The 25,373-nt window shown below is 35.4% G+C and overlaps 1 protein-coding gene across 3 annotated transcripts in view; it reads left to right on the top strand.

Annotated features, from left to right (window-relative positions):
• LOC124541883 (juvenile hormone esterase-like) overlaps positions 1-25,373 on the top strand; it is a 39,865-nt gene that overhangs the window by 2,814 nt on the left and 11,678 nt on the right. The window contains exon 1 of one of the 3 annotated variants that reach the window (XM_047119791.1): positions 18,973-19,014. The exons of 1 other annotated variant lie outside the window; for it this stretch is intronic. In XM_047119791.1, the coding sequence (XP_046975747.1) occupies positions 18,977-19,014 (38 nt within the window). In that variant the 5' untranslated portion in view covers positions 18,973-18,976. Of the gene's footprint in view, positions 1-18,972; positions 19,015-23,138; positions 23,245-25,373 lie in introns of those variants that run through there. One more of the 3 variants, XM_047119792.1, reaches the window with a different exon arrangement.

Genomic DNA, 25,373 nt, shown 5'->3' with positions numbered 1-25,373 from the left:
TGGATAAGAGAGAAAACGAATTAACTTATAATTTTTGATGATGACGCAAATTTGAATTAATGGTATGTGTCGTGACCTTTTTCGAGACTATTTTTTTTAATTTATGATAAGTACTGTTACAGCAATGACGTCATAAATATACGAGGGTAGTTAATCGATATAATTCGGTCAGGATACTAAATGAATCAGTTTGATCCTTCCCAGGCTTCTTATATTGACCCGCTGATTTTCTTTCGCTGATTCTTCTCAGGTCTGTGTGTCCTTTTACGAACCGGTGGTAGTGTTTAATTTGACCATTAATAAGTAAGTGTAATGCTTCCATATTGAATAAAGGTATTTGAGCTTGATTGATAAGAGCTTGATCTAGAGAAAAAACAGAGTATCTCGGTAATGCGTAGTTGGAATAGACGATTTTGTTTGATTCATTCACAAAGATAAGTAAAAAGATAGGCGATAGAATGCTTCCCTGTGGTACGCCAACTGACATCAGTCTGGTTGGTACTTTAGAGAAAATTTACTGGTCAGTATTATTGCCACCCCTATTTTAACTTACATAAGATTTTTTTAATCGTCCTGGAGGCTATCCTTTCATTCCCTAAGTATTTTAGAATCTTAAAAATACTACTGTTTACTGTGTTTACCATTGATTATTTCTGAATTTATTAAGAAACAATAATTATTACCCTCTATCCATTCGTGAAAACATGGAAATCCGTGTAGGAGTTTTGGAGTTTATCGGGAACATACATACAATCAGACGCAGCCGGGGGCTTTGTTTTATAATATGTAGTGATAGTTCTAGTTATTACGCTATTCGTGTTGCGAATTTCTTGCCGTTTCTTCTCGCTGGGGATTTTCCGAATTTGTTGTAAAATAAGTTTGTATACAGGCGAATCCAAAGTAGTTTTCTTGTATTTATAATCCATTTAATGTTATTTGATTAGATTTATTAATAAATATTAATAAACGAAGACTCTCTTCTCTAAAGGCTATTTTCAGAATTATTGTTTGTTATTACTTATCATCTAGAAAATTCTAAGTTTCCTCATCCAGTCCAGATTCGCCACCATTTTTGGATTTTAAGAACACTTATCTTGTTCTCTTAACTAAACCACATAAAACCAGATCATGTTAATAATGTACAGTCAGAGTAAGAAAACCTTCGTCAGTTCTCAAATTAATTCCCTTATCAAGTCTTAAACTCTTAGTACCTTTTGAATCTATACGTCAAATCATTGCACGCAATATGTCATTCTCGATCGGTAAAGCAGATTATCGCTCACACTGAGCACACGAAAATAGATCTTAAGGTGACGAACCTTTTCTTACCCCGACTGTAAAGTATGTTGGACAACTGTTCAATAAAACTTCCATTCATTGTGCAGTGCAGTAAAACAACTTTTTTTTTAAGCCATCGTCCTTGTAATTGGAAGTTCAGTAAATATATTAAATACTTGATCGAGCAAGATCGACTTTTATTCGATATTTCACATTGTGACAACCGAAAATAACAGCAGTGAATCTACTGTTTTAAGGACTACATAGTATAAAACAGAGTCGCTTCCTCTGTATTCCTATAACAATATATATCAAAATCAACTTTATTCAAGTGGGATTTTACAAGCACTTTTGAATCGTCATTCAACAATTAAGTGAAGCTACCACCGGCTCGGAAAGTAGATTCTACCGAGAAGAACCTGCAAGAATATCAGTAGTTACTCTTTTTCAACATTTAAAAAAATACAGTCATGTTAGTTAAATACAATTAATTAAATTAATATATCCTGCCTGGAAGTCGAAAGGTATTAATTCCACGCCTTTTTATCATCTACAAAATCTTGTATCGAATAAGACGCCTTTTAAACGACTTTTCCGAGACGGCAAAGTTAAAAATGTCTGCGGAATTTTATTATAGAAACGGATACCTTGCCCCAAGAAAGATTGACTTTGTGGAGTCGTATGCTTAGATCTTTAAAATTACGCAATGGATTTTGATGCGGTTTCTTTTAATAGATAGAGTGATTTGATAGCAAGACATTGCAGTATATTTAGTACCAGTTTTGCAAACTTGTAAAGCCGGGGTTCGAATTAATAGCCAATATAATGTCTTAATATTAAAATCTAGAACACATAAATTTCAAGCGAGAATCGAACACAACTACCAAGGTCGAAGGCAGATTTTCCACTGCACCAGTTCATTGCATAACCTGACAAATGTAGTTGCCCCCCAAAGGAGGTTTAATACTATCACCGTGTAGCCTTGCACCTGGATACATGCCAGGGTTCGGTAATGCGCAATGTATTATGTCATGTAGGTTACACATAAAATGGTAGATTTGAACATATTAGATGTTGCGTCATAGGAGTATCTATTTGGCGAGTATCTAGATTTGTTCTTTTAAGTATGATGAACGTTTTCTTCACTAAAATTATTGTTGTTTTATAAAAGTTACCTAAAACTTATATCAATTATAACTCTGAAAATATCCATCATATCACGCTACACTTTATCCCCTTACGTCTAAAACACCTCCATAATCCTAGTTGCTAAATCCCTTGTGCCTGCAGTAGTTAAATTGCTCCCTTTCCCGTTGCTGTTCATTGGTGCTATATCTTTTTTTTTATTTATTGTATAACTTGGCGGACGAGCATATGGCCTACATGGTAAGTGGTCACCATCACCCATAGACAATGAAGCTGTAAGAAATATTAACTATTCCTTACATCGTCAATGTGCAACGAACCTTGGGAACTAAGATGTTATGTCCCTTGTGCCTGTGGTTACACTGGCTCACTCACCCTTCAAACCGGAACACAACAATACTGAGTACTGTTATTTCGCGGTAGAATAACTGGTGAGTGGGTGGTATCTACCCAGACGGGCTTGCAAAAAGCCACATTTATAATATACTAATATAATAAATGTGAAAGTAACTCTGTGTGTCTGTCACTATCAATCATATTATTAAAAAAATTTGATGATATGTTCTATGATCAAATTTAAACTGCAAGGAAGGAGATACTACTTCTTTTGTAAAACGCGGTCGACAACTAATATACAATGTATCTGCTTAGACGGGTAGGTTCAAAGTTCTACCACCCATTATTCTTTTTTCCATTTTCGTCTTAGTTCCAATCCAAGGTAAGGACCGATCTAATTAAGCACAAGTCACGAAATCCCACATTAAAGCTGAGATGGTCCAGTGGTTAGAACGCGTGCATCTTAACCGATGATTTCGTTTTCAAAACCAGGCAAGAAACACTATATATATCCTTCATTTGTGTTTGTAATTCATCTCGTGCTCGGCGGTGAAGGAAATCATCGTGAGGAAACTTGCATGTATCTAATTTAACCCGCATTAGAACAGCGTGGAAATGTTCCAAACCTTCTCCCAGAAGGAGAGGAGGCGTTAACCCAGCAGTGGGAAATTTACAGGCTGTTACTGTTACTGTTACACGAAATCCCCAATCCGCGACAAAATAGTCGTTGATGAGAACAATAAAAAGTGAAACCTTGAGAGTTGTATGCCAGCGTCAACTTCTCTCTGATAACTTATCACACGGCACAATTAAAAGCAACTATAATTACGCTCACTTATTTTATACCGATAAGTATTGTTTTTGAAACCTGTTTTTTTTTCTCATTTACTGTCTGCTGTGTTTCTATATAATTGCCAGTTACCCGTTCCGTTTTCCCAGGGAGAGACTAGGGGGTAAAGCGTTTGTATATAAATAGCCATTGGTTTACGGGGCACACTCTAGTAAAGCTCCTGTAGGCATATATTTTTCAGATGTCTTCAACATTAGAATTAGGTAAATAATAAATTTTTTTATTGATGGAATTCCTTTTGTATCCCTAAGGGGGTATATATGTGGAATTGCGAAACTTAGGTTAAATTAAGATAGTTTTTTTATGAAAAATAAAAATTATTTATTTACCTTTTGCTGACCATATTTTCGGATCCTCCGCATTTCTGAACCCTTAAGGTAAAAACGATTCAAAGGAAGATCTAATCCGGTAAAAACCTAGTTAATGATTGTTAATATATACCTATATTATAACCTATACTATCAACTTTCCCTGCTGATACTAAATATGCTACTGTATTTGTTTATTTTTGATATTACATTAGTTTTGTCCATGCAATATATACGAAAACCTTCCTCTCGAATCACTCTATCTATTAAAAATAACCGCATCCAAATCCGTTACGTAATTTGAAAGATTTAAGCAATACACAGGGACAGACAGCGGTAAGCGACTTTGTTTTATACTGTGTTATGATTAAGTTAAATTATATTTATTAGTAATAGCCGATTAAAGTGGAGAGGTGACGCCTTCGTGACTGAACAGATCTGTGTAGTGTCAATGACTCGGACTAGTTTTGATACTATTTCATGACTATAAAAGTATTATATTAGTTTATAATATTGAAAGTCGCAAAATTTCTTAGATTTTTTTCTCATATTTTTAATAAAATACTAACATCTGTTAGTTGTTGTTGTATACTCTCTAAGGAGGGATTCAGATCGGTAATTAAGTCTCCCTTAAGGGTTAGGAGAGTCGAGATGGCCCAGTGGTTACAATGCGTGTATCTTAACCGATGATTGCGGGTTTAAATCCAGGCAAGCACCGCTGATTCATGTGCTTAATTTGGCTTTATAATTCATCTCGTGCTCAGCGGTGAAGGAAAACATCGTGAGGAAACCTGTATGTGACAAATTTCATAGAAATTCTGCCACATGTGTATTCCATCAACCCGCATTGGAACAGCGTGGTGGAATATGTTCCAAGCCCTCTCCTTAATGGGAGAGGAGGCCATTAGCCCAGCAGTGGGAAATTTACAGGCTGTTACTTTTTTAATAAAATACTGTTAATTACTATAAAATCTGTTAGTTGCTGTAGTGTACTCTCGAAGAAGGGATTCAGGTCGGTAGTTAAGTCTCCCTTAGGGGTTAGATCAGGAATGTTTTGAAGTAAAATTATTTAAATACTATTGTTCACCCACGGCTTTTCTCGCTTTAAGGGGTTTGATTGTAATGTGTTAGACAGTGTCCTTACGTTCAAATTTGCTTCATACCAAAATTCATCAAATTCAGTTCGTTGGTTTGGTAGGGGAACAGACAGAGAGAGATTCTTTCATATTTATAATTGGCTGTGCCCGCAACATTATACGCGTTTGAATTTAACAAAAAAAAATTGTAGCCTAATTCACTCCTTATTATATCACTTACTTACCAGTGAAAGTTCCGTCAAAATCGGTCCAGCCGTTACAGAGATTCGCCGGAATAAACAGACAGACAAAAATTGTAAAAAATGTTATTTTGGTATAGGTACCGTGTATACATACATATGCATTGAGTAAAAAAGGGCTATTTTAATATTACAAACAGACACTCCAATTATTTTATATGTATAGATATATTACTATAGATAATAGACATATAAAATTGGTTTGAGATACCCTTCATGGCAGCACGGAAATTGCTTTTTTAATTTTTATTTTTCGTCAATATTTGTATGTATGTAATGTCTTCTGCAAATATGTATAATGTAAATTTGCGCTCTGCAAAATGAATGCCGGTGTAATTACTAGAGATCGTAAGTGGACCGTGTTTAGTGTATTATCTTAAATCACCGCGAAGTTATGACGAAGAGTTATATATGTATATATATTGTTGAAATAAACAAGTAACATCAGTGTCAAGTCACACAACTTCCCTTTGTAAAAAAAAATCGCGAATATAATTATTACGATGTAATGTGATTATTGATGGTTATTTTTGTTGTAGACTAAATGTTTTTCTATTGTAGTAGATTGATTGTTATTTTAAATTAAAGAGAATTGTTTTAGAGGTTAACCTACTTTCTACTTCTGGTTCTAAAAATATATACATATGTATATACGCAGTCGATTACATCATAGTTTACCAGTAGTCGCCCTCGGTTTCTCTCGTGTTTTAGTGTGTCGGTTGTCATGTGTTAGGCAAGAAAATTACCCTTGTCCTTCCTTGGAGTTTAAGTTTGCTTCGTACCAAATTTCATCAAAATCGGTTCAGCGGTTTCGTCTTAGGGGCCAAATGAGGCTCACTTGATGAAAAGTGATCACTACCGCCCATGGACATCTGCAACACCGGCGTGATGCAGGTGTGTTGCTGTCCTTTCGTCGTGAAAGAGCGATTAACAGGCAGAGTTACTTTCACGTTTATAATATTAATATAGATGAATACAAATGGAATGGAATATGCTCTACTAAAGTCCGTCCGCGAATGCGCATGCGTGAGTTAGGGAGGGGGTAGATGTTAAGTACCCAATGTCCTTTTCTTTGCCCGTGACAACTTTATGATGATGGTTTAAGTAGCTTAGGTAGAAAGCATAACTAAGATACCTTCAGATTTATAAATAAGGTCCTATATGGTTGGATCTTATTAAAAATTAAATATAATAAAATTAAAGTGTCTGTTTATAATAATAAAATTACAACTTTAAATGGTCTATGTATGTATACACGGTAGATGTATAAAAATATATCTTTTTACAACTTCTGTCTGACCGTCTGTTTGTTACGCTTAATCTTTGGAACGGCTGAACCGATTATGACGGGACTTTCACTGGCAAAAAGTTGATATAATAAGGAGTAACTTAGGCTACAATAACAATTTTTGTTAAATTCAAACACGTATGAAATCGAGGCCACAGCGCGGGTACATCTAGTTGAAGAAAATTATGGAATGCTGTGCTGTTTTACTTGGTGGTAGATCAGGTGGTAGACACAGAATGTCTAGGCAGGTACCACATACTCCTCAGATATTCCATCCCTGAACAGGAATAGTTAGTATAGTTGAGATTGTTTTGAAACCTATTCTAGTCTACAAAGGATAATTTTGCTGACAGTGCCAGTGATGATTGGCACCGTATTTAATAAAAAAACAAATAAAAGATGTGTAAAGGCCGTCCTATCGATAAAAAAGCGTTCTCCTCCAGACAACCTTTGTATACAGGGCATGAGATTGATGAACCGAATTATATTACCTAACTAGCTGCGCCCGCGATTTCGTCTGCGTTTGTATTTGCAATTAATTCTGATATAAAAGTAGCTTAACTCCTTGTTACATCAGCTATCCGTCAGTGAAAATCCTTTCAAAATTGGTAGAGCAGTTTCATAGTAGTTTCAAAGTTGCAAAAAAATTAATTTCGGTGTACTTATCGTGGATACATACACATGCATTTAGTAAAAAGCGGTTTTTTAGGGTTAGTCTAGTAGGAACCCTAAATATATAGTTATAGTACGACACAACTTAGATGTAGCATCGGCAAAATTCGAAAAACCGATCACATCCGAATTGAGTACGCTATACCAAACTATCAATATTTATTTCTCATGCGAATATGATCTTTGCACAAACGTAATAACTTGTAATATCATATGACCTAATATATTCGTCAATTTGACACCTCGATTTACATGCACTTGTTTTCTCTGACGCGAGAATCTATAGCGACGAATAGCGTCGAATGGCGCGATAGGGAGCTATTTCTATTGGTTGTATAAATCGGCAGTAATCGGTTTTATTTTCATTCCATTGCATTTTCCGATGCTACATCTAATTTGTGTCGTACTATACTATAGTTTCATCATGTCTGTCCGTCTGTCTGTCCTGGCTCGTTCTCCGCCGTTTCTGCACCGATTGCCGCGAAAATTGGTGGAGAGATGTACCTATAGTGATAATCCAAAAATTGGTTTTTAAAATTATTTAAAAATAATTATTTTTAATGTGCGTGTCCGACACGCTCTTGGCCGGTTTATTTAATATGACAAACAGACACGCCAATTTTACTTGATGTATAGATAACGAATAATATTATGATTTGCACATTTTTCTAGAATTTTAATTCATGATTCCAATCACTGGTCACATCAACCATGAGTTACACTAATTTGGATTCCAATGCTGTTTGCGTCACTGTATGCTTAATATATGAGTAAGGTCCTCCAAACGGTATACAATCTTATAATTGCTCGACCTTCATGGTCGATTGGTGTGTACATGGGTACGGTCCGAGGTCCCGGGATCGATTCCCGGCCGAGTTGATGTAGAAACAGTTAATTAGTTTTCTATGTTATCTTTGCTCTAAGTGTCTGTGGTATTGTTTCTTCTGATTTTTCACATTATAAGTGCTTTAGCTACTTAGATTGAGATTACAGTAATGCATGTGATGTTTTTTTTTATGTAATAGGTTGGCGGTCGAGCATATGTGCCACCTGATGGTAAGTGGCCACCATCGCCCATAGACAATAACGCTGTAAGAAATATTAACTATTCCTTACATCGCCAATGCGCCACAAAACTTGGGAACTAAGATGTTATGTCCCCTGTGCCTGTAGGTTACACTGCCTCACTTACCCTTCAAACCGGAACACAACAATACTTCGTACTTTTGTTTAGCGGTAGAATATCTGATGAGTGGGATGTACCTACCCAGGCAGGCTTGCACAAAGCCCTACCACCAAGTATTGATGTTGTCCAATACTTATTACCAGTAGTCGCCCGCGGCTTTGCTAGCGCTTAAGGATTTTTGTTGTCATGTGCTAGGCAAAAAAAGCCTATGTCCTTTCTTAGATTTCAAGTTTGCTTAAATATATAATATTATTATTGTAAAACAATCAATCTTCTGAATCAAGCAGAAGAATAAAGCGCGACCGTGTATCAAAAACCACAAATTAATTCAAGGCACGGATCGAAATGTAAAAACTATAGTAGACAAAGGAAATGACAACGAAATAAATATGTTCGCAACATGATTCAGCCGGCTAGGGTTGCCAGGTGACCTGCAATTACAGGACTGTTCCGAGGTGTTGCCAGATATAAAACAAACACAAAATGAAGGTGCTGCACCTTCATTTCGATGAGATACGTCGAGTATCATAGTAATCTCTTCGAACGGGTAATTGAGGGAATCCATTATTAGATAACGAGTGCAGGATGAGTCGAGATGGCCCAGTGGTTAGAACGCGTGCATCTTAACCGATGATTGCGGGTTCAAACCCAGGCAAGCACCGCTGATTCATGTGCTTAATTTGTCTTTATAATTCATCTCGTGCTCAGCGGTGAAGGAAAACATCGTGAGGAAACCTGCATGTGACAAATTTCATAGAAATTCTGCCACATGTATAGTCCACCAATCCGCATTGGAACAGCGTGGTGGAATATGTTCCAAACCTTCTCCTGAAAGGGAGAGGAGGCCTTTAGCCCAGCAGTGGGAATTTACAGGCTGTTGTTGTTGAGTGCAGGATATAACATACGTTTTTATATAAATATATTTAACTAACATGACTGTAATTTTAAACTTTGAAAAAGAGAAACCACTGAGTTTCTTGTCGGTAGAATACTTAGAAGAATAGGTTATTCTCGATAGAATCTACATTCCGAACCGGTTGTATCTTCACTTGATATAGTTGTTGAATGACGTTTCAAAAGTGCTCGTGAAAGCCTATTCGAAATCAAAAAATCAAAATCAAAATAAACTTTATTCAAGTAGGCTTTTACAAGCACTTTTGAATCGTCATTTTACAAGTAAGTGAAGCTACCACCGGTTCGGAAAGTAGATTCTACCGAGAAGAACCGGCAAAAAACTCAGTAGTTATTCTCTTTCAACATTTAAAAAATACAAAGTCAACTTAGTTAAATACAAGTATATAAATTAATATATCCTGCTTGAAAGTCAACAGGTATTAACTCCACGCTTTTTTATCATGTACAAAATCTTTTATCGAATAATAACTATGCCTTTTTTACCAACGAAACGGCAATGTTAAAAGTGTCTGAATAAAGTAATTTTTTTTTTGTTGGTCCATGGCCCTATGTCCTCGTGTGCGCAATGGTTACCCTACACACGCATGATTTTTAAGCGATTGCTTGCGTAAATTCTCGTGAGTCAGCGTCTGTGTCGGACGTCCTTTACGTATTAGTGTCAAACAGATGCTGAGAATATGGAGATTTATTCCAGCTCTCTCAAGTTCGAGGCGCGAATACAACGGATGTCCAATTCTCGTTGGAATTTTAATATTAAGCGCCATTTTGTTATTTCACACACGGATTTATAGTAATGATAATAAATAAATATTTGACAACTGGGCCATCTCACTGGGCCATCTCAGCCTCAGAAGATTGTTTATATTATAATAATAAGTAACTCTGTCTGTCCGTCGCTCTTTCGACCAAACCGCTGAAACGAATCTGATGAAATTTGGTATGTAGCAATCTAGAACTCCAAGAAGATCGTAGGTACTTTTTTGCCTGACACATGACAACAAAAAACGCGAGCGAAACCGCGGGCCACTACGAGTAATAAATATTGTACAACATCACATACATTGCTCTGATCCCAATGTAAGTAGCTTAAGCACTTGTGTTATGGAAAATCAGGAGTAGCGACGGTACTAACATCCAGACCTAAGACAACATAGAACATTAATGACCTTTTTCTACATCGATCCTGGGACCTCGAAGTAGCGTACCCATGAAAACCGATGTAGACACTATTCGAGGTCGGCAATTTCTGTAGAAAACTTTTTTTGGTACCGAAATTTTCATGACTATTGAAATTGGTTATAGTTGTAGATATAAACGAATGATTTAATCATTTAAACCAGTGGTCGGCAACCCGCGGACATATTCCTTGCGGCCCGTAACTGTTTTGTAAAAAAGTTGACAAATGTATTAAAAAATAGCATCTCAAATACAACCTCAGACATCACAGTAAAATTTGTGTAAAGTCAGTTTCCTGTTTAGGTCGTTTGTAGTTTTCATTTATTTATTTTTCTATGCTCAAACATATAAACATAATGTTTCAATTTTCAATATAATTTTTCTTTTTTCTATGGAATATGACTAATTAACACTAATTGTGCGTAGGTACATTGGGCTTCTAAGGTTAATATCATGACTGCGGCCCGCCTGTGCTTTATTTTGCCACCTTGTGGACCTTGCCTACCAGATTTCCGACCGCTGATTTAAACAATCCAATGCTGAGCAAATTGTCTTTCCTTCTTGAGGAAAATATTTGGAGTTGCGTTAATGTGCAACAATGTGTTAAAATGACCTAGTCCTTAAGAGAGAATTAGTGCTGTAAGATTTTTATGATTCCTATTGCCTGTTGAAATAAAACTAGCTATAACGGATTTGAATCGCGTATATTAATTATTTTTGACATACCGACGTTTCGAGCACTTTACAGCGTTCGTGGTCACGGGTAGAATTGCCTGATTTTATTCACACTCTTTGTGATGTAAATTATTTTAAATTGTACTCGTAGACTTCTATATGTCGGAGTTCTGTTCGCGGGACCAGTACATCTAAAATTTCATATATAACTTTATATGTATCTTTATGATGATCTGCAAGCTTAGCACCAAGCTACAAACATTTCCAGATCTTCGTCTCCCGGTACCTGCTCAGCAAGACATTAACTTATTTCTTTACAAATATCACATTAAAAATATAAGTAAATCTATACATATAATAAAATTGGAGTTTCTGTTTGTAATATTCAAATAGCCCTTTTTACTCAATGAATATGTATGTATACACGATACATATACCAAAATAACATTCTTTTTACAATTTTCGTCTGTCTGTCTGTTTGTGCCGGCTAATCTCTGGAACGGCTGGACCTATTTTGACGGGACTTTCACTGGTAGATAACTGATGTAATAAGGAGTAACTTAGGCTACAATAATATATATAATTTTGTTAAATTCAAACGCGTACAAGGTTACGGGCGCAGCTACTAAAATATAAATCAAGAATGAAGGAATACGATTGCTGGGACACATATAAAACATAAAAAGAAAACTAAATACACATTAATTTAACCGAGTTGGTGTACAAATGTAACATTATGCGTTATGCAATATTTTACAAATAACGATAACGTAGAAAAATATAAGTAAAGAATACAATTTTACAAGAAAATAAATACAAAATGTAGGTACTATGTAAGGAAATAAAACGGCGCAGTTGTAGTCTGATACGAATGCCACTTCTATGACGTCATATTCGATATGTTTCTTCACTTTCTACACAAGAAGTATTGATTAACAACAAATTGAAGACATTAGACAAGAAGCCGTATGTCCGTTGCATTAATATTGTACACTTATACGGATTTCAGAGGGTTCTTCGGTATATTAAGGTGTTTTCCGAGCGAGTTGTTTGCGATCAATAAGCAGGAAATTTGTGTGGCATAGTCTGTTTAACAAATGAAAAATACACTCGGATTGAGGACTTTTTCCCATGTCTGAAGTCGGTTTAAAATGTTTCAATGTCTGGTATTCTTTGGTATAGATTGCCGGACGAGCATATGGGCCACCTGATGGTCACCATCACCCATAGACAATGACGCTGTAAGAAATATTAACTATTCCTTACATCGTCAATGCGCCACCAACCTTGGGAACTAAGATGTTATGCCTGTAGTTACACTGGCTCCACTCACCCTTCAAACCGGAACGCAACAATACTAAGTACTCTTATTAGGCGGTAGAATAACTGATGAGTGGATGGTACCTACCCAGATGGGCTTGCACAAAGCTATATATTCGACCGAGAGTAACTGCAGTCGCCAACTAGTTATCCATATCACACTTAAAATCTCTAAATCATGATATCTTTTACTTGGACAATAGTCATTAAACCTAGCTAATTTAAGCCAATCAGTGCATTCGTAGAAAGTTTTTAATTTTTTAGATTTCATTGTTTAAATAATTAAGACATTAATGTCTGTTCTTATGAGAACGTGAGATTATACGTGACCTTGAAAATTGTTACATATTCTTAATGCATGAGTTTGTCACGCTCTGATGATAAGGAACCGAGGCAAGGAGACTGTAGCGTAAGGCCGGACACAGATTATAAATACATATGTACCTACGTATATATACAACAAGTATATGCTAGTGGATGAGGAGAGGTTTTGTTATGTACTGAATCAATCACTAAATCATTATGCATTTTTGTCGACGATTTTGGTCGAGTGGTGCGTACACCGGTTTTCATGGTCCACTCCGAGGTCCTGGGATCGATTCCCGGCTGAGTCGATGTAGATTATCATTAGTTTTATATGTTGTCTTGGGTCTGGGTGTTTGTGTTATCGTTACTTTTGATTTTCCATAACACAAGTGCTTTAGCTACTCACATTGGGATCAGAGTAATGTATGTGATGTTGTCTCATATTTATTAATAATAACCTTTTGCACACAAGCGTTTCTTAATTATTTTTTTTAATTCTGACACATGGTGCAAAACATCTCCTCAAAGGGAGTGGAGTCTATAGCCTAGCAGTGATACATTAGTATACTACAGGTAGTATACTAAGTACTACATGACATAAATTCCCTTTTTTTTAATTTTGAATGCACAATAAGGCGGTTCTTCTCGGTAGAATAATCGTTAGATGACGATTCAAAGTGTTTTATGAGTCTACTTCAATCTATACTTAATATTATAAATGTGCATGTCTGTGTGTCTGTTTCATGAAATCTGGTATCATGCAAACTTCAACTCCAAGTAAGGACATTGGCTACTTTTCAACCGACTTCAAAAAAAGGGAGGAGGTTCTCAATTCGACCCGTATGTTTTTTTTTTCTATGTTTGTTACGCGATAACTCCGCCAATTATGAACCGATTTGAACAAATCTTTTTTCGGCGTATAGGTAATACCTCAAGGGTGGTTCCATTTAAATTAATAATAAAAAATCAATCCCCAAGGGTGGAAAATTGGGAATTAACTTTTTTTATACACAATATCCTGCCGATTATAAACCAATATGAACGATTATTTTTTTTGTTGAATAGGTATTACAAAAAGGGTGGTTTCGTGCGAATTTGAAGAAAAAATTTCACCCCCAAGGGTGGAAAATTGGGGATGAAATTTTTATACGCAATATCTACTCCGATTATGAACCAATTTGAACGATTATTTTTGTGTTCACGCATTTGAAGTCGGTTTTTTTTTAAGTTAATTATTTTTACGTAATACATTCAACCAACGACCTAAAACGCGATCGAAGCCGCGGGTATCAACTAGTATATATAATATTTTGATTCTGATTTGACATAATGCCTGTATGTCAATATAATGAATTGCTTTTTTTAATCATCACCAAGAACATAATTTATATACGCGCCGTATATGTTCGTGGAACCCCGAAACAGTAAGTATCTAATATTAAATTCAACATATCTGTTTGTGTATCACAATGGGTGGCTGTCACACCATAAACAAAAACAATGGTCACCGTCGTTTGTTTGAACGATGACATATTTTAATATATACCGTACATTCGATATTTTTAATTCATTGTATTATATACTAGCTGTATCCGCGAAATTGTACGCGTTTGAATTTAACAATAAAAAAAAAATTGTAGCCTAAGTTAATCCTTATTATATCAGTTATCTGCCAGTGAAAGTCCCGACAAAATCGGTCCAGCCGTTCCAGAGATTTGCCGGAACAAACAGACGGACAAAAATTGTAAAAAATGTTATTTTGGTATATGTACCGTGTATACATACATATGCACTAAATAAAAAAGGTCTATTTTAATATTACAAACAGACCAATTTTGTTATATGTATATGGATGGTTTTTTATACCCTTTGAAGGCGGTGCTATGTGTATGTTTAATGATTCTTTTGATCCCAAAAACCCTAACCTGTGTTTTTGGCATTTTATTCGATAGGAAAATGTGCGCCCAAAGGGTTCATTAATTTTGGATATTGGTATGACTAAAAATTAGTCAATTTCAAGCATTTGGGGTGTAATCTTTGGATCCTGTGTTTAAGCCAATGAGAGTCTAAGGAAGATAATTTGCTATGAGACGGTTAATTCAGAAATCAATTATTTTTTTTTAGATTATTTATACCCTATATTATCTAGGGTTTTCCAATAACAGGTGTTATTTTGAATGGGTCGCTACATCGGTAGATGTCCCTTTTGAAGCTGTCATTTTTTTATTTTAGACATGTAGAATATATATGACAACATTACATACATTACTCTGATCCCAATGTAAGTAGCTAAACCACTTGTGTTGTGAAAAATCAAAAGTAACGACGGCACCAACACCCAGACCCGAGACAATATAGAAAACTAATGAACTTTTTCTACATCGACACGGCCGGGAATCGAACCCGGGACTTCGGAATAGCGTGCCCATGAAAACCATTGTACACACTACTCGACCACGGAGGTCGTCAATAGTGGCAACTATACATATATTTATATATGGTGTATTATAACTTTTAATAATCTGCTTAAAACAATACATGAAAGAAGGTTAGTCATCCGATGACAAATTTGTACCTCTGCTTTAAAACAAATTAAAAATATATCGCGCGGAATCATGACGTTACTATTCGTCATATATATTTTTTTATTTACGCCAAGGCAAAGGAACAATGATCTATTATACTATAGTATGTATTCGATTAGTATTCAAAATGACAGTTATTTTACGAATCAAAGGCATTGTATAAACTAATGTTATATTTATTCAATAATTTGTTTACACATATACAGTACTGTCAACATTTTTTTTTATTAACTAGCGACCCGCCCCGGCTACGCGTGGGTGCAATACAACAACAACAACGACAGCCTGTAAATTCCCACTGGTGGGCAAAAGGCCTCCTAAACATATTCCACCACGCTGGTCCAATGCGGGTTGGTGGAGTACACATATGGCAGAATTTCTATGAAATTTGTCACATGCAGGTTTCCTCACGATGTTTTCCTTCACCGCTGAGCACGAAATGAATTATAAAGACAAATTAAGCACATGAATCAGCGGTGCTTGCCTGGGTTTGAACCCACAATCATCGGTTAAGATGCACGCGTTCTAACCACTGGGCCATCTCGACTCGAAATGGGTGTAAAGCTGATACTAAATATACTAGAGAACTTGTCTATTTACGACATCACATTGGAAACTTGTAAAATTATCAGTGTTTCTTTACTATATTGGCCATGTATTGTATACAAAAACCCTCCTCTCGAATCACTCTATCTATTAAAAAAACACATCAAAATCCGTTGCGTAATTTTAAAGATCTAAAAGCCGTCATAGGGACAGGCAGAGGTAAGAGACTTTCTTATATACTATGTAATGATTACTAATATACTAAAATCTCCTAAACGAATGAATCAAATTTGATGAGATTTGGTATGAAGCAAAGTTGAACTCCAAAAAAGAATATAGTCTACTTTTTTTATCTAACACGTGACAACCAAAACCCTGATACACGAGCGAATCCGTGTGCGAAATCTAGTCGTTTATAATTCACGATATATTGTGTTAATGAGTGAACGGATAAAAGGAGGGTTCGGTCAGGATCGTGACCTAGTTTCCCCCTTTGGGGGTCGATGAGTAACGATCCACTAACAGGGAGTGGTTTTGTTACTGTTAATTTTGGGTATTATCATATGATGTGTTTAATAAGTACTACTAATTATAACTGTCTGTATGTTCGCGATAACTAATATGACTTTGTATTTTTTAAATGTCGAATTCAATAAATCTTTCTTCGGGCAAGGTATCCGTTTAAACGATGATTGCGGGTTCAAACCCATGCAAGCCCCACTATATATTTGTGCTTAATTTGTGTTTATAATTCATCTCGTGCTCGGCGGTGAAGATAAACATCGTGAGGAAACCTGCATGTGTATTATTTCATCGAAATTCTGTCACATGTGCATTCCACCCGCATTGGAACAGCGTGGTGGAATACATATGTTCCAAACATATGTTAATGGAAGAGGAGGCCTTATCTCAGCAGTGGGAAATGTACAAGCTCTTACTTTACTTAAATTCAAAAGGTACGAAGAGTGTACGACTTGATAAAGGAATTAATTTGAAAACTGACGAAGGTTTTCGTACTCTGAATGTACATATATTCTTTATACGATAATAAGATCGAGAGATAGTATTAAAGTTGGTGAAATTATCAACTTTCACTGTTTATGAGAAGTGACGCGGAGACGTTTTAACTGTAAAAGTGAGAATGAAAACGGAATAATTAAGCGTTTCGTTTATGGTGAGAAATTATATATTTTTATCTCTGTAGCGATTTCGAGTGAGGTCAGTGAGTTTGTGATCGCTATATTTTGTACAGAATTTATTAAGAGTATTTTTTTTATATTAGTTGTCACCCTCGGTTTCAATTTTTAAGGTTGTGAGGCATAAAACAGTTGCTCATTTTCCTTGGAATACAATCTTGCTCTACCAAGTTTGATGAAACAGCATGGCACAGCTAGTAACGTTACAGGTTTAAAAAGATGAAATATATTGACGGAACGACAGATTAATTATCATCACTATTAAAGAACAACAGATTATCACTACATAGTGCTGTAAATACCTCTAGTGGTATCACACTGCACTGGTACGTGTATTTTTGATTGAATTGTTTTATATATACATAGTATAAAACAAAGTCGCTTACTGCTGTCTGTCCCTATGTATGCTTAGATCTTTAAAATTATGCAACGTATTTTGATATAGATATATATAGAATGGACATACATGGACAATATAGTAAAGAAACACTGATAATTTTAGAAGTTTCTACTGGGATGTCGTAAATAAACTCTGTTGTATATTTCCTCGGTGGTAGGGCTTTGTGCAAGCCCGCCTGGGTATGTACCACCCACTCATCAGATATTCCACCGCCAAACAACAATACTCAGTATTGTTGTGTTCCAGTTTAAAGGCTGAGTGAGCCAGTTTAACTACAGGCACAAGGGACATAGCATCTTAGTTCCCAAGGTTGGTGGCGCATTGACGATGTAAGGAATAGTTAATATTTCTTACAGCGTCATTGTCCATGGGTGATGTTGACCTATATGCTCGTCATAAAAAAAAACTAGTGTCAGTACTGCCCGTGTAAAGACGGGTCGGGTCGCTAGTACATATACAATATAGATTGTCCTGGTACCACAAACGTATCATATGTTTTACCTCCAAACCGAAACCCTTAAATTATTAACACACAAATGTAAAGATTACCAAGTATGAGATCATGGATTTCGAATGATTTGAAGATGATTCACCTTTTCTTCGATTAGCTGCTGAGTCAAAAATAGTTTAGATATATCTAAGTTATTCCTTCCTTATCACATATGACACTTGTATTTTTTATGGCTTAGGTATAGTACAACACAACTTACGATGTCGCATCGGCTAATTTCGTAAAACCGATCACATCCGAATTGAGTATGCTATCCCAAATTATTAATATTTATTTCTCCTGCGAATACGATCTTTGCACAAACGTAATAACTTGTAATATCATATGACCTAATATATTAGTCAATTTGAGACGTTGATTTACATGCACTTGCTTTCTCTGACGCGAGAATCTATAGCGACGAATAGCGTCGAATGGCGCGATAGGGAGCTATTTCAATTGGTTGTGTAAATCGGCAGTAATCGGTTTTATTTTCATTGTATTGCATTTCCCGATGCTACATCTAACTTGTGTCGTACTATACGCGGTTCGAAACCGTTGGACGATACACAACTGTCGTTGAGGTTAGGATCGTATTCCACCACGCTGCTCCAATGTTGGTTGGCTAGTTAGACAAATACAGTTTTACTCACGATGTTGTCCTTCCTTCACCGCCGAGCACGAGATGAATTATAAACACAAATTAAGAAAATTAATATTCAGTGGTGCTTGTCTGAGTTTGAACCCGCAATCATCGGTTAAGATGCACGCGTTCTTACTTGATCATCTTGGCTTATAACTGCCAACTGGATCACAATTATACCTACCCGTTTGACGGTAGAGTTTACGAGTGGGTACCTACCTACCTTAGCGAAATGGTGATGACGTCATACGATATACATAAGATTTATTATACATGTATTACTTTTTGTTAATTTATTTATTGTTTTCAGTAAGAAATATCGAAATGATAAGCGTGGTCAACGAATTCTTAGACGACCTACGGTGAGTTATGATGCATAGTAAACTAACCCCTAATGGTGTTTTAATAAGAACTAATATTGCACACTGGGATGCACTTTACTAATGACGCTTTGATATAACTAACTATTTGCTTTGCTTATTTTTACGAAGCGATTTTAAGCAATACAGCGTTACTTATCAAATGAAGTACCTTAAAAATATTTTGCATATAATATAGATCAATATGGCCCTTTACAGCATGCAATTGAAATTAATATTTTCGACGATATTATAGATTAAAAATGAAAACACATAGCGGCTTGTATAAATATCTAATAAATAAAAATGTTAACAAAAAAAAACCGACTTTAAATAAAACACCATTTTAAAAGAAATAAATATTCGCTAAAAAGTAATAAATATATTCAGCATATTTTTAGAGTCCTTCTAAGTAAAATGAAATGAATAATATTAGACTACTTAAAAGTCGATTTACGATTATATAACGTAGTTATAGTTAATGTTATATTTGGAGCCGTTGTTTATTAATAATGAAAATGATACGATTTAAATATGGCTGATACTATTCCGCGCGAAAGACAATATTGCTTTATATAAATTAATTTTTAGAAATTGTTCACTGAATCCGGATCTCTCATGGTATGGACGTATGAGGAGGAACGAGGACCATGTTGTATGGAAGATTTTTTTTATGGTGTAGGTTGGTGGACGAGCAGATGGGCCACCTGGTGGTAACTGGTCACCATCACCCATAGACAATGACGCTGTAAGAAATATTAACTATTCCTTACATCGTCACTGTGCAACTTTGGGAACTAAGTTGTTATGTCCCTTGTGCCTGTAGTTACACTGGCTCACTCACCCTACAAACCGGAACACAACAATACTGAGTACTGTTATTTGGCGGTAGAATAACTGATGAGTGGGTTGTACCTACCCAGACGGGCTTGCACTAAGCCCTACCACCAAGTATATCTAGAGCATGAATGTAGATGGATATAGAGGTAGAGGACTACCGAAGAAACGGATAATGGATTAGCCATTATTATTTATTAATAAAAGTAGAATAAAAGACCAAGAAAACGATGGATGGATTGTGTGAAAGACGATATGGCTAGAAAGAATGTTACTTGTGAGATGACGTCTGACAGAGAAGTATGGAAGGAGAAGACATGCTGCGCCGACCCCAAATGAAATTGGGAAAAGGGCAGGAGGATGACGAAAAGTAAAGTATCAGCCTCTAATTTTCCCACTGCTGAGATAAGGCCTCCTCTTCCATTAAGGAGAGGATTTGGAACATACTCCACCACGCTGTTCCAATGCGGGTTGGTTGAATGCACATGTGGCAGAATTTCGATGAAATTAGACACATGTTCCTCACGATGTTTTCCTTCACCTCCGAGCACGAGGTATATACATATAGTGGTGCTTGCCTGGGTCTGAAACAGCAATCATCGGTTAAGATGCACGCATTCTTACCACTGGGCCATCGGCTCATTAATTATATAGGTTATCCTTCTTTTACAGTCGAAGCAAGTTATAGTGACCACGTGGCGTCAATTATCATTTACGTCTATTTACTTAACTCAAAGTATTAAATATATATAAAAACACTTACGAAGCGATATCTGATAGAAACACATCTTAAATATTTGAGCACGAATTTGAGTTCTATTTTGTGTGACATAAGGTCGTTTTTTTATTAAACGTCTATTATTTATCAAGCCTATATAATATTTTTAGACTAATTTACACCATCCATCTTGTCACGGTTGGTGCAGTGATAATTAAACTCGAATCTTCATGATATAATCTCAGTACGTTGACAGTGTAGTTCTTACCTCGTTAAAGAAAGACGCCATTACGAATTGTGTTCCATTTTCAAAAAAGTGTAGTTTTGATATTTGAGTGTTCGCGCCGTTTTGTTTTGACGTTTATTTTTTTTTAATAGCTAGATTTGTGGTCTGAGCTAAGGTTTAAGGGATAATGTATTGTTGTATTTAAATTACATAAGAGTTACAGTATACACGTTAGACACGTGAGTAGGTAAAGATTTTAAGCCACAAGTTTTGAATAACCTAACTGTTTTTTCTTATTGTAACGGAAATCAAACATTTGTGTTAACAATTATCGCGGCAAATTGATTATATATTAATAAAAGCAAAAATCTGATTCTACATCCACAATGGCGCGGTTTACAATGACGTACTGGTGAGAACAATTTTATGTATTTTTTATTTTTTGGCTGTATAATATAACACTTTTGCAAATTAAGAACAATATCCAGAAAAAAAAATTAGTAGTTTTAAATAAGTTACATTACTAAAATGATAATCTGATGATTAGTGGTCGCACATCACCAATGCGCTTCCAACCTAGGAAATTAAGAAGTTATGCCCCTGTATACCTTTGTGTCTGTGTTCGAAATATGTATTTAATTGATATGTGAATGAATCGTATCCTTTTCAACCGACTTCCAAAAGGAGGAGGTTATCAATTCGTCTGTATTTTTTTTTTTTTTTTTTTTTTTTTTTTTTGTTTGTTACCTCATAACTTTTCACTGGGTGGACCGATTTTGATAATTTTTTTTTTGTTTGAAAGGTAGTGCTTCCCGTGGGGTCCCATTTATATGTATTTAATTGATATGTGAATAAATAATAGCCAATAAAACCCTACAGTATATCTATCAAAAAACAATACGAGAATACTTTGACAAATATGTTTTTTACAAATTACCTTTTACACAATAATATACTGGATCAATCAAGGGGCTCGTATCGCTTCTTTCTTTTGATTGTTGGGGCAAGAGCACCGTGGCTGACACCGGCTCCAAATATACCAATAACTATAACTACATGATATAATCGTTAATCGACTTTTAAGTAGTCTAATATTTTTCATTTCATTTAACTTAGGAAGACTCTAAAAAATATGTTGAATACGCAATTATTTTTATTACTTTTTCGTGCATATTCATTTGTTTTAAAATAGTGTTTTGTTTGAAGTCGGTTTTTCTTTTTGTTAAAATTTTATTTATAAGAATGTACGGATGTAATGCTGATACTAAATAAAAAAACAAAATGTCTTTACACATAACCCTTACAGCTTTTTGTCATTAGACCATACAAAATTCAATTATTTCTACACCTTGTACACTTGGTGGTAGGGCTTTGTGCAAGCCCGCCTGGATAGGTACCACCCACTCATCAGATATTCTACCGCTAAACAACAGTACGCAGTATTGTTGTGTTTCGGTTTGAAGGCTGAGTGAGCCAGTGTAACTACAGACACAAGGGACATAGCATCTTAGTTCCCACGGTTGGTGGCGCATTGACGATGTAAGAAATAGTTTATATTTTTTACAACGTCATTGTCTATGGGTGATGGTGACCACTATATTCGTGTGCTCAGTATGAGCTATAATCTGCTTTCGATCGAATCTATAATCGAGAATGACAAATTGTGTCGCAATGATTTAATGATTTAATTTAAATCCAGCAAGTTTTCATTAATGGAATAAAGTCTTCTGGATCTACGTTAAAAATGGGTGTTCCACAAGGTTCCATTTTGGGTCACTTTCTATTTCTAGTATGTATAAATGATCTTCCTTTCTATGTAAACATGTTTTACTTTATTGTGGATTATCCGTAAGATATAAACACATACCGTCGCGGATTTCTTTGAAGACCCTTTAAAGGTCTACAATACTGTAGTACATTATTTTGATCTCATAGGTTTCATATAGCGTTTGCAATGTAAACTTAAAAAACGTGTTTATTTACGACAACACGTTAGAAACCACTAAAATAAACAGTGTTTCTTATATCATGCATGTACTTTATATATTTACATGCCTTTTGATTCATTCTATTTATTAAAACAACCGCATCTAAATCCGTTGCGTAATTTTAAAGATCTAGACATACATAGGGACAAACAGCGGTAAGCGACTTTGTTCTATACTATCATCAAAATCCGTTGTATAGTTTTAAATATCTTAGCATACACAGACAGACAGCCGTAAGCGACTTTGTTTGTATGTAGTGATTTAATAATTTACGTTCGGTCCAAGAATGAAGTATGAAAATACCCAAAATACAAGTATTTACTCAAACGCGATAACAATGGGAGGTTGCGCCACGAAATTTTATACACTCGGTAATCTTATCGCTGTATCGACTCGTGATTCGATTCAGTTTCGAGTGTGTGCCTGTTGCGGATTGTGTGTTTGTTGTATCTCCTGAAATTTCGGTGAGTCATGCAAGAAAAATTTCCCGTCGATAACGTTTTTCCAAAATTTTGGGAGTATCCCAAAAAATTTTTTGTACATACAGATTTGCAATTGTGTAGAGTTTTGGTGATTTCTTTAGTGTTTGTGACACGTTTCATTACACGGAGATTATTTCGATTTTTTTTTTGTTATATAAAATAACTTTTCGCTCGGGTTAAATGAGTTTTGTTGTGAAAACGTTCTATTTTAGGACGTTTGATGAATACGGTTCATTGTTTTGGAGTAATTGTGAAACAAACCGTATATAAAGTTTTTAAGTTGAAAAAAGATTTCTTTCTCATTCTATGTCTGTCTGTGTGTCGACAGAAAGAGTTTCTTTCACATTTATAATATTAATATAGGTTTATAGATGTAGTTTAAATATAAGCTAAATGCCATTGACTCATTAATCATGTCATCAAGAGATTCCCGAAATTATAGGATCGATTGTTTTGTAATTTAACATAGTTACTTTGGGTTAAGCTTACAAAGCTATTGTATGAACTCCCTCATTGAAGCGAGTATTAGCTGGTATGTACAGTTAGGGAAGAAAAGGTTTGTCACCTTAAGATCTGTTTTCGCGTGCTCATTACGAGCGATAATCTGCTTTACCGATCGAGAATGACACATTGCGTGCAATGATTTGATGTTTAGATTTGAAAGGTACTAAGAGTGTACGACTTGATAAAGGAATTAATTTGAAAACTGACGAAGGTTTTCTTACTCTGGCTGTACATATAAGTATGCAAATATGTTATGTTACGCCTCGTTGGATGATTGAGACTTGATACAAGTTGCGTCAAAGCTTTCACGGTTGGCAGAGCACTGGCAATAGAGGCCAAGGTGCAGTGTCAATGTCAAGGATTACTATTGGCATCTATGGAATTAAAGAAGAAATAGTTTGGCTCATTCTTTTAAAAGAATAGCAATAACTTTAGTTCTATAGTAATTAAATATTACTATAGAATCTTAATCGTCTTTAACGAATTTGATGAACTTTTTGTACGATGCAAGTTTAAACAAGCTGAGATGGCCCAGTGGTTAGAACGCGTGCGTCCAACCGATGATTGCGAGTTCAAACCCAAGCAAGCACCACTATATATATACGTGCTTAATTTGTGTTTATAATTCATCTCGTGCTCGGCGGTGAAGGAAAACATCGTGAGAAAACCTGCATGTGTCTAGTTTCATCCAAATTCTGCCACATGTGTATTCCACCAACCCGCATTGGAACAGCGTGTTGGAACAAACCTTCTCCTTAACGGAAGAGGAGACCTTATCGCAGCAGTGGGAAATTTACAGGCTGTTACTTTACTTTACTTTTATATAAAGCTTGTTAATTTGAACAGGGTCATCAAACGCTCAATCGGTTCGCTAGTTTCAAATAAACTTTACAATTATGTTAGAATTTACAATTAAGTACTTAATAAATCCTCTGCTGGCCTAATTAATATTAATCCGAGTATATATATAGAATTATTGATTAATTTACCTTTATTGAAAGTATTTTCCGGTATATTATCATCATACCAAACATTGTACCAAATATACATTGATATAGATTTTCAAAAGAAGCCTTGACTATAAACACGGCTACGAATTGATTATGATAATATAGTACGACACAACTTAGATGTAGTATCGGCAAAATTCGTAAAACCGATCACATCCGAATTGAGTACGCTGTCCCAAATTATCAATATTTATTTCTTATGTGAATATGATCTTTACACAAACGTAATATCATATGACCTAATATATTCGTCAATTTACACGCACGTGCTTCCTCGGGTTGAACTGACGCGAGAATCTATAGCGACGAAAAGCGTCGAGTGGCGCGATAGGGAGCTATCTACTGGTTGTGTGAATCGGCAGTAATCGGTTTAATTGAATTTACCGATGCTACATCTAAGTTGTGTCGTATTATATGCGTATATCATTGTCCTGTGATTGGTGTTATTTATTGTTGATTTTATAAAGTAATTCAAATATATGTTTATAATAACTGTTTGCATTTATCTGTTCATCTGTTTGTTTTGTATTATTGTTTATTGTGTACAAATGATCAGACGAATAATAAACAAATGGATACATTAAAAGTGTAAATAGA

Source organism: Vanessa cardui, chromosome 29, assembly GCF_905220365.1.
Source record: "Vanessa cardui chromosome 29, ilVanCard2.1, whole genome shotgun sequence".
Lineage (NCBI taxonomy): Eukaryota > Metazoa > Arthropoda > Insecta > Lepidoptera > Nymphalidae > Vanessa > Vanessa cardui.
This window is presented reverse-complemented; position numbering and strand designations above follow the sequence as displayed.